This window comes from Mustelus asterias, chromosome 2 (genome assembly GCF_964213995.1).
Source record: "Mustelus asterias chromosome 2, sMusAst1.hap1.1, whole genome shotgun sequence".
Taxonomy (NCBI): Eukaryota; Metazoa; Chordata; class Chondrichthyes; order Carcharhiniformes; family Triakidae; genus Mustelus; species Mustelus asterias.
Window position 1 is genome coordinate 96055175 of NC_135802.1, and position 13659 is coordinate 96068833.

The window sequence follows — 13659 nt, forward strand, 5'->3', positions numbered from 1 at the left end:
TTGCAATATGTGCTGGTGTTAATCTTGTTTTTGCTTTCTCACTGAGCTGTTTATTATTCTGCAGTTCACCTTCGCTCTGGATCAATGCTCAGTCTCTTTACTGCAACCATTACCACGTTCCATAATATCTTTGTCATTCAATCTCTTCCATCCTCTACCCTCTCCCAGATCTTCTCTTTTGTTCCACCAACCCCTTCCCTCTTTCAATATCATAAACCCATCATATTTCTACCTTCAGTTCTGAAGAAGAGTCACATTCAACTCGAAACAACCCTCTTTCTCTCTCCACAGATGCTGCCAGACCTGCTGAGTATTTCAAGCACTTTGTTTTTTATTCCCCATTTCCCCTCCCTGCTAACTTACCAGATGTATACCTCTATCTTGTGTACTAAATGTGTATTCTCAACTTTAAAAATTAAATAGAGGTAACAAATTGGATAGGAAAGTATGCAAATTGGATAGGAAAGTATGGATTTGGTTTTAGCAGAGTAATGGTCAGAGTTGTAAGGATCAGTTCCCAAAACACCACTAAAAAATTGAACATGTGGTTTAATCTTTTTAATTGATTTATTTAATTACTGTAAATCAGTTGGCCACATGTCATCCCTTAAATGACATGAACTTCCCTATTTATTACAAACCAATTAGCCTGAACACTGCCACATGACAACTTTGTGTGTGGGTGTAATCTTTAATTCATAAACTGTTCTTAATAATAGTTTCCTCTGCCTACACTTAAAATAGAAATTGTGCAAACTTGTTTTCCATAATTACACATCTTACAACATGTGGAAACACCTCAATGGGACCACCAGTAGATCAGTATAATTACCATGTGACCAGTTTACTTGGATTGTTTGGACATACATTATAACATAATTATAAAAACAGAGAATACGTGACTGTAAATTGTGGACTGCATTATTTTTGCAGGTTCTGGCCTGATTATCTCTACCCTGTAGCCAAGATTTACCTGAAGACTTGGTCTTGACTCCCTGTATGCAATACCGTGGGAGATTGTGTCCTGCATGTAGCAACCATTTCCTCTTGTCACGTTCTTTATGATAGAAATACAGCAGCCAAATGTGATGGAAATAATGTGGAAATGAAAATAAGTGGGTCAGTTCATATACTCTGAGCCAAATGGCTTCTAGAAAGGTCTATGAAATTAGGAATCCAGCAGGGGAGAATGTTTAAACTAGATGAAAGTTTCAGTGGAGACTGGTCTGCTTCAATGTGGTGATTTTTTTGTGATTTGAGCTTAATTTGTTGGCAGTGAACAAAGTGAATGGCAATAATCAGGATGTTATCTGCTATATTTTTATAACACTCGATATTTAATAATTTAGCCTATCGACCGGATTATCACCTCTACTTGGGAATGTAAAATCATTTGTTCACTGTCAAAATTCTGGAACTCCCTCCCTGTCAGCACTGTCACTGCACAGACTGCACCTTCTTCAGGGCAATTAGGAATAGGCAACAAATACTGGCCTTGACAGCAATGTTCACATCCCATGAATGAATAAAAAGTATACATCAAATGAAACTTGTATTCCTCGAGCCAATTCCGAAGTGGCCAAGTTTAGTTCTTTGTGATGTCAAAAAGTCCAATTTCTGAGCAATTTGACCTCCATTTGCCACTGTGAACGGGTTAATACAAGTTTCAGCAATAAGGAACTACTGTGTCGCTATGGAGTGAAACCCTCCTAACATAGCAAAGAAATAAATCTATGAAGAATTAAATACCTATTCCAAAAAGGGGAGATTAATATTTATACTACAACTTTTTAATCAGGATATTCCTAATATGAAGTTCTCCTGAAGTATACTAAAGCTGTAGCAATGTAATGTAATTGAAATGTATTCCAGAAGTATGACTGCAGTTTTTGTGTGTAGGATCAACGTAATATTGCTAGTTGGATGGTAGCCGATAAACTAGACCTCGCAGCCCCAGAAGTAAGAAATGGCCAATCTGCTGTGCCTGCAACTGATGTTTTTGCTTACGGCTGCCTCCTTTTGTGGGTATGTTCTAATTTGGATCAAATGTAATGAATTTGTAAAGGTCAGTCATGTTTGACCAGCCATGATTTTTTTATTTGAAGGGGTGAGTAAAGGAATGGGTAGCTGACTACCTGTGTTTGTTATTCATATGGACTTGCAGAAGGCATTTGATAAAGTCACTAATAAATAAGACATTGTTAATCTAAAATTGACACTCCTGGAATGAGGGCAACTAGTCAACATAGTTGGGGAATTGGCTGAGCAGCGAGAGACCGAATAGGGATAATGGGCAGTTTGTCTTTATTGGCAGGGTGTGACTGCTGGTAACCCACAGGAAATAGTGTTGGGGCCTCAATATGCACTGCAATTATTAATGATTCTGACAAGAGTAGGGAGCCACACACCCAGGTTTGTCATTGACACAAAGATAGATGGCTATCAACGTCCTGGGGTTTACTATTGACCAGAAATTGAATCGCGATAGCCATATAAACACTGTGGCTATAAGAGCAGTTTGGTGGCTAGGAATCCTGCGGCTAATAATTCATCTCCTGACTCCCTAAAGCCTGTCCACCATCCACAAGGCTCTCCACAAGTCTGGATGGGTCCAGCTCCAACAACACTCAAGAAGCTCAACTCCATTCAGGACAAAGCAACTCACTTCATTGGCACCACATCCACTCCCTCTACCATTGACGTAAATTAACAACCGTGTGCACTATCCACAAGATACACTTCAGGAACTCACCAAGCCTCTTTAGACAGCACCTTCCAAATCCATGGCCACTACCATCTAGAGGGACAAGGGCAGCAGATACCAGGGAACACCACCACCTGCAAGTTCCCCTTCAAATCACTCACCATCCTGTTTTGGAAATATATCGCCGTTCCTTTACTGTCACTGGTTCAAATCCTGGAGCTCCCTCCCTAACAGCATTGTGGGTGTACCTACACCACCTGCATTTCAGGGGTTCAAAAAGGTGGCTCACCACCACCTTCTCGAGGGCGATTAGCAATAAATGTTGACATAGCCAGTAATTCCCACATCCATTAAGAGTCTTTAAAAATAGTAGTAGTAGGAAGAATAATATCACAAAGAGGTGCTGATAGTGAGTGGTGAAACCTAGAATATCTGAAGATCCAGAGAGATTAGAGATCTAGAAGATCAGAAAATAGGAGCAGGAGTAAGCCCTTCGAACCTGCTCTGCCAATCAGCATGATCATGGTTGATGCTCTATCTCAGCACCATACTTCAGCGTTCTTCTCAGACTCCTTGACACCTTTAGAGTCTCAAAATCTATTTCCTCCTTGTATATATTGGCCTCCACAGTCTTTGATGGATTCATCACCCTGTGTGTGAAGAAGTTTCTCCTCACCTCGGTCCTAAGTGGCTTACCCTGTAACCCCTTGTTCTGGACCCTCCAGCCAGAGGAATTGGCATCCCTGCATCCAGTCTGTCCAGCCCTGTCAGAATTTTATACGTTTCATTTAGATCCCCCACCTCATTCTTCTAAATTCCAGTTAATACAGGCCCAATTTACCCAATCTCTCCTTGTACAACAATCCTGTCATTCCAGGGATCAGTCTGGTGAACTTTTGCTGCACTTCCTCTATGGCAAGTATATCCTTTCTTAAATAAAAGATACCAAAACTGCGCACGCAACTCCAGATGTGGCCTCACCAAGGCCCTGTACAGCTGCAGCAAGACAACCTTGCTCTTGCACTCCTGTCATCTTGCAATGAAGGCCAACATACCATTTGCTTTGTACTTGCATGCTTGCTTTGTGGCTGGTGTACTAGGACTTCCATGTCCCATTGTACGTCAACATTTCCCAATCTATCACCATTTATGTAAACTCTGCCATTTTCTTTCATTGTCCGAAGTGGATAAATTCATGTTTATCCACGTTGTACTGCATCTGTCACATGTTTGCTTACTCACTCAACTTGTCTAAATCACCTTGAAGCCTCTGAACATCCTCTCTTCGAAATAGGCCCATTTGTTGCTACTGTTTGCTGTCTGCTAAACAATTCTGAAACCATGACTATATATTATCCTCAATCCTATGCACACTAGCCTCCAATGTGGGACTTTATCAAAAGTTTAAAGGTTAAAATGTCATGGATAATATACAAAAATAAAATGAAATTGCTAATGGAATGCTGGCTTTTATATCCAGAGGATTAAAATGCAAGGGGTTAGAAGTCGTAGTAAGCTATACAAAGACCACATCTGGTGTATTGTGTTCATTTCTGTGCACCACATCTTTGGAAAGACATGTTGGCATTCGAGGGGTTGCAGCATAGATTTACCAGAATGATACCTGGATTTTAAGGGTTAAATTATGAGGAGAGATTACACAAAACTTGGGTGCATCCCCTAGAATATAGAAGATTAAAAGGTGATTCTAATCAAGTTTTCACAATATTAATGAGAACTGATGGGAAAGATTGAAAGAAATTATAGAGAGCCTGGTCTTTCAGGAATAAAGTTAGGAAACACTTCTACACGCAAAGGGAGTGGAAGTTTGAAACTTGCTTTTGTATAATGGCCGTTGATGCAGGGTTAATGGTTAATTTTGGATCTGAGTTTGATGTATTGCAATAACCAAATTTATTGGGCAATACAGGTCAAAAGCAAATGTATGAGGTTAGGTCACAGATCGGTCATAACTTCACCAAGTTGCAAAATGGCAGTGAGGGGCTAAGTGGCCTGCCTGTTCCTAGATTCCTAATTAATGGGATGTCAAAATACTTGCATTTGAAACTATTATATTGTTTTATACTTTTGCAGCTGAAATTTCCTGAGAATGACTTCAGACTAAACCCTGATGGAACTCCAGACATTAGTGAGCTAAATATGGTAAGCAAATTTAAGGCTAATAAGCGCAAAATACTGTGGATGCTCGAGATCATAGAATCAAAGAATCCCTCCAGTGCAGCAGGAGGCCATTTGGCCCATCGAGTCTGCAACGATCACAATTTCACTCAGGCCCTGTTCCCGTAACCCTACTTATTTTCCATGCTATTCCCCTGATACGAAGGGGCAATTTAGCATGCCCACACAACCTAACCTGCACATCTTTGGACTTGGGGAAACCAGACCACCTGGAGGAAACTCACGCAGACACGAGGAGAATATGCAAACTCCACACAGTCACCTGAGGCCAGAATTGAACCTAGGTCCCTGGCGCTCTGAGGCAGCAGTGCTAACAACTGTGCCACCGTGCTGTCCTGATCTGAAATAAAAACAAAGTGCTGGAAAACCTTGGCAGGTCTGGCAGCATTGGTAGAGAGAGAAAAACACAGTTAACGTTTTGAGTCCAATGTGACTTTTCTTTGGAACATTCTGTTTTTCCTCTCTGCAGATGCTAACAGACCTGCTAAGTTTTTCCAGCACCTACTATATCCGTGGGATGCGAGTATCACTGGCAAGGTCAGTGTTTATTGCCCATCCCTAAATGCTCTTGGACTGAGTGGCTTGCTAGGCCATTGCAAAGGAGAGTTGAGAGTCAACCACATTGTTGTGGGTTTGGTGTCACTTGTAGGCCAGACCAGGACGGCAGATTTCCTTCCCCAGAGGACGTTGGTGAACCAGATGGGTTTTTACTACAATTGACGATTGTTACATAAGACCATAAGATAGAGAAGCAGAATTAGGCCATTCGGCCCATTGAGTCTCCTCTGCCATTCAGTCATGGCTGATATGATTCTCATTCCCATTCTCCTACCTTCTCCCCGTAACCTTGATCCCCTTATTGGTTGAAGAAATTCCTCATCTCAGTTTTAAAGGAGTGTCCCTTCACTCTGAGGTTGTCATGGTCATCATTAGACTTAATTCCAGGCTTTTTTATTGAATTCAAATTTCTCCATCTGCCATAGTGGGATATGAACCAGGATCCCCAGAGTATTACCCTGGGTCGCTGGATTACTAGTTACTATAGCTAATGAGGGTTGGTTTTTATAATTGCTGTTGACTCATGCCTCACTCGCCAAAAGCCGGCAGATAGCTGCAGAGGGTGCCATTGCACATGTGAACAGAGATCTGTCATTCATTTCCACCCCCAGCTACTACTGGCCTTCATAGTGTGGGACTCCATGGCCTAAACTGCCCTGCCCCTTTGTCACTACCTAGTGGGCACTGTCAGGGTATTACTAAAACATGACTCTCGCTCTCACACACGCACACGGATCCACTGTACAGGGTATCATGCTGGATTAAGTGTCTCATGGCAGAAAGTTGGCACTTGAAGGCCTGTGAAAAGTCTGTGCTCACCTCCCAGCAAGATGAACAGCAAGCATCATTCCTTCATCATTGACTACAAAATCTGCCAGTATATGCATTTTAATCATTCAATGAAACTGATATGGTGCTTAATTCTTAGAGGTGAAGAAGCAAAACTTATCGTATTTGAACTAATCCGTTTTAGCATTTTTTCCTCCGACATATTGTGCTGGGTGACATTTCCTCAAATTCATGTTTTTCCAAAACACTGCTGAATGTTTAGATTTCTGCAAAAGCAACACATAAAACTCCTGAAAAGGCTCGCTTATTCATTGAACCTTGCAAACTGGTCAATCACAATGTGGAGTGATTACAATATGCAAGAATTAATGTACTTTATTGATATCTTCATAGAATCATGGAGCAGAAAAGAAGGCCACTTGCTTATCATGCTTGTACCATCTCTTTGAAAGAGTTAGTCCCACTCTCCTGCTCTTTCCCCATAGCCCTCAATATTTTCTACTTCAAGAAGGGACAGAGTGGGGGAGAGGGCCTGGGTAAGATACTGTCAGAGAATCGGTGCCGATTCGATGGACCTCTTCACTGTAAGGATTCTATGATATTTATCCAATTCCTTTTGAAAAGTGTTATTTTAAGAAGTAAGCTCTGTCATGGATGTACATGTTCAGTGGTGTTAGTTGCTCCTCTGAATAATCGGAGAGCATTATTTTTATGGGGCTGATTCACGCTGCCCTGTATCTACTTGTACGGTAGTGAAACCAAGGGGAATAATAGTATTGCTTTGCGTTCTGGGCTGGATATGTTATTTTGCTCATGTATTTGATTTTCTTCAAGGTCTGAAAGTGGACTGAATGCTGTGAAATATTGGATTGCTATATTCTCCAATGAGGTGAAGAGTTATGAGCAGTATTAATAATATAGTTGGTGCAGCCTACACATATATAATGATGAATAAAGAACATCTGCCTCTATCATATTTTGGATGATCTTAAATAGAGGAAGCTTTCTGCATTCTATCCTACAGTTCTGCTCTCGTTGCAGCATTCTGCACCCCCATGTTGAGCCCAATTGCCAAAAAAAGTGCTCTACTGCCTTTGTGTCTGTTTCTCATTAAAAATCTGACTGGTTCAACTGTTAGTCAAAACTGACGACCTTCCCCTAACACCTCTCCCAAGTCCACAGATCCAATGATCTTTGCTGAGTTCAAACTAATGGAATTGTCACAGCAACAATGTGCATGAATCGTGCTGGGAATGGCAAATTTACTTCCATTAATTCTAGATGCCCCATAAAGCATACTAAAAAATGACTTGATAATTACCTATTTGGCGGGGGGGGGGGGGGGGGGGTGAATTGAAAATAGAATCCTTTCCTGTCGTTAGTATTGAAGAGTAATTTGTCCTTTCTTTTAAAGGATCCTAAACTGCTGAGTCTGGTGTCCAGGTTGATTTGTTTCAACCCTAATGACAGATTGAGAACTGACCAGATATTGAAGGAAGACTGCTTTTTGGAGATGAAAACACCTGACACTGTTCATGAAGAGACCAAAACCTCTGCATCAGATGAAACCGATGTGTTTGCAGAGGAAACCAAACCAGGATTATTGGGTGAAGATTCAACCTAAAACCTTTCTCAGATTTATCTTTTACACCTTATTTTCATTCATTGTATCAAATACATTTAGTTGCATTAATGCTTCTGGTGGTTTCCATAGTAATGGAAGTGGGAGCTGATGAGGCTGCCACTCAAATGCCCGCGATGAAAGTGTTTCCCATGAACAATGATAGTGGGATAGTTATTTTCATTTATATTTGTTTATAAAATTCTCCTGAGGTTACTATTTAATTTGAGAAAAATTAAGGGCTTTTATTTTGCAAAAGATATTGGCAAATTAACAGTCCAATCTGTTTGTTGCTGTTGCCATTCTGTCCTACATAATGCACAATTATTTTTAAAGGAAAACGTGGAAAATTGAACTACTCCTGATGTGTTTTTTTTTCAGTGATTTAGGTGAAAATGCGCGCTGGTGACCTCTGTATATAGACAAGCTGATTTAAGTTGTTTCTGCCAGGGCCAGAACCTTTTGATGTCAAGGTTGTGGCGCATGTTTATGGCACTAATGAGAGACTTTGTGTATTGATTTAATGTGTACTGGGAGGGAAAAAGATGCATGGCCCTCAAATAATTGTGAACATGACCAAGGGAAAATTAAAAAAAGTTACAGCAGAAGAAAAATCAACATTTACGCCTCGGAGGGGAAAAAAGAAGGAAACAAAGTCAAACAGACTTTCCAGTTTAGTAATATTTTGTCCTGCAATATGTTGCTCTGTTCTAATAGTGAAGTTAATAAAAAATAAAAATTCTCTAACTGCTGTCGTGAGTTCAATAATCTAGTCACTAACACTTCAAATGTTGAAGGTAGTAAATGGGCTGATTACTGCAGAACAAATGTCCATTTGAAGCTACTAAGAGCCATTGGAATGTGATACTTGGTCCTGAATGTAAGGAGATTCTAGGGAGTGGACACGGAAGCTGCGGAGAGATGTAGCTGAGCAATGAAATTCAGGGAGGATAGTTTCTGAATGCAGGTATTGGCAGCTGGAAACTGTTGGCCTGTGGATGAAATGTTGCAGAGGGAAGGGTTCAGTGTGGGTGAAAGTTGGGACATAGAATTGGACTTCAAGGCAGGAACAAAACCTGCCCCTGAATATTATTCATCTGATCATTTTCTTGTGCCCCTCACCACCACAGCTCGTATCCCCTTCCACCTACACTCCCTGCTGTGCCTGTCATTGAAGAAGCTTTCTTAAAATCATATTACAATTGCAGTTTCTAAATCTTATCTCGCTAGCCTTTCACACTCCGTTCACCTCTAGTTCTGCAGCTGTCAATCTGCTTAACCACTCTGATGTCCAACTTTGGTGCCCTGATCTCCATCAATATCTTTACTCTCTCTTCCACCCTGGTCAATCTCCATTGTGCAGCCCTCAATTTTGCTTCAGGCGCAAGGGGTTTAGACTTGATTTTATCTGGTGTTGCGCAGCTGTTTAAGCCACTTACCACCTGATTTGGCTGGAGCACATCAAATGCTTTTAGACCTCATTCTCGTGACATAGAATTATGTGAATTTTCAGGATGGCATGCTCTTGGAGCCTGTCATCCTGAGTCAGCAGGGAACCCATCCCTGCTGACTTTGACAGGCTCATTGCCATTTTATGCTCAACTGAGTGTTGATTGGCAGAAGGTGGAACTTTAAGTCTGTCCCAAATGTGAACTCATTTGCCAAAAGCTGTCCAGACACAGTGCTGCAGTGACTAGAAGAAGTACTGCAGTGCCATGCCTGAGCTGTAGTCCCAGGACCACACTTCAGGGCTCCTGGGGAAGAGAGGATAGTGAATGTCCTAGGGTTCAGTAAGGTTGGAGGGGGGGGGTTGTTAAGAGACGGCCTGAGCTCCCAGGTCTCTGAGGGGATGGTGCCCCCAGACCCCCCCACTTTTCACCAAAGATCAAGGATGAAAACCTTTTCCCATCCTCAGGCTCCCACAAGCCTAGAAAATTGAGGCAGGGTGAGGAAAAATGGCCCTCAAGGGGCCATATTCCACACGAGCCACCTTATTTAATTACCTGTTCCTATCCTGTTCATATAGCCTCCCTATTCCTTTCTTTTGTGACATGTGAATAATCCGGGACAGTCCAACTATCCTGGAGGACTACATTTGCAGCAAGTGCGTACAAATGAGACTTCTAATAGATTGTCATAGACAGAAGTTTTAGGGAGGTGACCGCACCCAAGATTGAGGAAAATAGATGGGTGACAGTAACAAACAGTAGGCAGTCAGCGCAGGAGCCCCCTGAGGCTGTCTCCCTCCATCTCTCAAACAGATGCATCGTTTTAGATGCTTTGGGGAGGACAGCATATCGGAGGACTATGACAGTGGCACCACTGCTGGCTCTGCTGTACATCAGGGAGGGTCAAAGTGCAGGCATGCAGAGGCAGTCGGGGATTCAAAAGTAAGGGGCACAGTCAAGCACCTCTGACCACGATCGAGACTCCAAGATGGTGTGTTGCATCCTTGGTGCCAGAATCAAGGATGTCTCTCAGTGGGTACAGGGCTTTCTGAAGTGGTAGGGCAAACAGCCAGTAGTCATGGTCCATATTGGAACTAACCACATGGGTAGGAAGGAAAATGCGGTCCTGCAAAATTAGTTCAGGGAGTTAGGAAGGCAGCTGAAATGCAGGACCTCCAGTATTGTATTCTCAGTAATACTCCCTGTGCCACATAGTAGTGAGGCAAGAAACAGGAAGCTAGTGCAGCTTAATAAGTGGCTTGTAAGTTGGTGCAGGAGGGAGGGCTTCAGATTTTTAGACCACTGGAATCTCTTCCACGGCAGATGGGGCCTGTACGAAAAGGACAGGTTGCATCTTAACTGGAAGGGCACTAACATCCTAGCGGGGGGATTTGATTGTGCAGTTCAGGTGGATTTAAACTAATAAGGCAGGGGGTGGGATCCACAGCAGTAGGTTAGAGAGTACAGAGACTGGAGAACTCAGTGAATAGGTCCAGTAAGGCTAGGAGAAATAAAACACAGGGAAAGTGTACAAAACCTGACAAGACAAATAGTCTGAAGTGTGTTTGCTTTAACGCAAGGAGTCTGACAGGGAAGGTGCTTGGATTACTGCATGGGACTATGATGTTGTGGCAATTACAGAGACTTTGATGAAAGAAAGGCAGGACTGGCCATTTAGCATTCCGGGATTTAGATGCTTCAGGCGGGATGGAGAGAGTGACAAAAGAGTTGGGGGGGGGGGGGGGGGGGTGTTGCTTTACTGATTAGGGAGAGTGTCACAGCTATACAGAGGGAGGACACCTTGATGGGATCATGTAGTGAGGCCATATGGGTAGTACTCAGGAAAAGGAGTGCTGCAATCACACTGTTGGGGTTGTACTACAGACCTCCCAACAGATAGCGTGAAATGGAGGAACTGATAAGCCAGCAGATTATGGAAAGATGTAAAAGCAACAGGGTTGTTGTGATGAACAATTTTAACCTCCCCAATACAGACTGGGATTCCTTTAGTGCCAGGGGTTTGGACAGGGCAGAGTTTGTTCAATGTGCCCAAGAGTGCTTCTTGAGGCAATATGTAGATGGCCCTTTCCCAAGATAGACTATCTTAGACCTGGTTCTGGGAAATGAGCCCGAACAGATGATTGATGTCTCAGTGGGGGACCATTTTGGGAACAGTGATCACAATTCTATAAAGTTTCAATATACTTATAGAAAAGGATAGAAGTAGTCCCAGAGTGAAAGTACTAAACTGGGGGAAGGCTAACTACGACAGTATTGGGCAGGAGCTCGGGAATTTAGACTGGAGGCAGCTGTTTGAGGGTAAATTCACATCCGATATGTGGGAGTCTTTTAAAAGTCAGTTGTTAACAATTCAGGACAAGTATGTTCCTGTAAAAATGAAGGATAAAGGTGGCAAGATTCGGAAACCCTGGATGATGAGATTGTGACCTTGGTGAAAAAGGAGACATACATAAATTTCAGGAAATTGAAAAGGAATAAGGCTCTTGAGGAATACAAAGATAGCTGGAAAGAGCTTAAACAGGGACTTGGGGCTAAAAAGGGCCATGGAATGTCCTTGGCAGCAAGACTAATGAGAATTCCAAGGCTTTTTACAGTATATAAGGAGGAAGAGGGCAGCTAAGGAAAGGCTGGGTCCACTCGAGGGCAGTGGAGGGAATTTATGTATGGAGCCAGATGAGGTGGGTGAGGTCTTTAACGAGTACATCAGCATTCACAAAGGAGAAGGATGTGGTAGATGGTGAGTGTAGAAAGGAGGATGTTGATATTCTCGGACATGTTGAGATAAAAAGGGAGGAGGTATTGTGTATATTTTGAAAAACATTAAGGTGGACAAGTCCCCAGGGAGAAATAGGGTCCATCCCAGATTATTGAAAGAGGCGAGGGAAAAAATTACTGAGGCCTTGACCAAAATCTTTGTATCCTCTTTAGCCACGGGTGATGTAACAGGATTGGAGAGTAACTAACATTGTTCCTCTGTTCAAGAGGGCAGAAGAGACAATCCGGGAAATTACAGGCCTGTGAACCTTACATCAGTGGTGGGGAAATTATTGGAGAAGATTCTTAGCGACAGGATGTACTCTCATCTGGAAGAGAATAGGCTTATTAATGAAAGGCAGCATAGTTTTGTGAAGGGGAGGTCGTGTCTCAAACTTGATTGAGTTCTTTGAGAAAGTGACAAAAAATTACCAGGGCAGTGGATATTGCATACAAAAGCCTTTGATAAGGATCCTCATGGCAGGCTGATACAGAAGGTGAAGTCATATGGGATCCAAGGTGAGCTGGTAAGATGGATACAAAACTGGCTTGGGCACAGAAAGCAGAGAGTAGCAGTGGAAGGGTACTTTTCTAACTGGAGGTCTGTGACAAGCGGTGTTCCACAAGAATCAGTGCTGAGGCCTCTGTTGTTTGTAATATATATGTGATTTGGAGGAAAATGTAGGTGGCCTGATTAGTAAGTTTGCAGAAGATACAAAAATTGATGTAATGCCCACAGGCCTGTAACTTCCCGGATTGTCTCTTCTGCCCTCTTAAACAGAGGAACAATGTTAGCTCCTCTCCAATCCTATGTTATCTCGCCCGTGGTTAAAGAGGTTACAAAGATTTTGGTCAAGACCTCAGTATTTCTTTCCTTGCCTCTCTCCGTATTCTGGGATGGACCCTATCTGGCCCTGGGGACTTGTCCATCTTAATACAAATTTGGGGGAGTAGTGGATAGTGAGGAGGATTATCAGAGGATACAGCAGGATATAAATTGGCTGGTGACCTGGGCCGAAGGATGGCAGATGGAATTTAACCCGGACAAGTGTGAGGTGATGCGATTTGGAAGGTCTACTGCAGAAGGAAAGTATACAGTAAATGGTAGAGCCCTTAGAAATATTAGCATAGAGAGGGATATTGGCATGCAGATGCACAGTTTGCTGAAGATGACAACTCAGGTGGACAAGGTGGTCAAGAAGGCGTATGTCATGCTGGCCTTCATCAGTCGGGACATTGAGTAGAGGAATTGGAAAATCATGTTGCTCCTTGAAAGTGGAGTCACAGGTGGACAGAGTGGTGAAGAAGGCATTCAGCATGCTTGGTTTCATTGGTCAGAACATTGAATGCAGGAGTTGTTGAAATTATACAAGACATTGGTATAGCCACACTTGGAATATTGTGTACAGTTCTGGTCACCCTATTATAGAGAGGATATTATTAAACTAGAAAAAGTGCAGAAAAGATTTACTAGGATGCTACCGGGACTTGATGGTTTGAGTTACAAGGAGACTGGATAGACTGGGACTTTTTCTCTGGAGCGTAGGAGGCTTAGGGGTGATCTT

The 13659-nt window shown here is 42.5% G+C and overlaps 1 protein-coding gene across 1 annotated transcript in view; it reads left to right on the top strand.

The window, feature by feature from the left end:
* Positions 1-8489, top strand: part of stk31 (serine/threonine kinase 31) — a 96298-nt gene extending 87809 nt beyond the window's left edge. The window contains exons 21-23 of the mRNA XM_078228318.1: positions 1900-2025; positions 4799-4867; positions 7665-8489. Of these exons, the coding sequence (XP_078084444.1) occupies positions 1900-2025; positions 4799-4867; positions 7665-7874 (405 nt within the window). The 3' untranslated portion in view covers positions 7875-8489. The remainder of the gene's footprint in view (positions 1-1899; positions 2026-4798; positions 4868-7664) is intronic.
* Positions 8490-13659: the final 5170 nt, after the last annotated feature.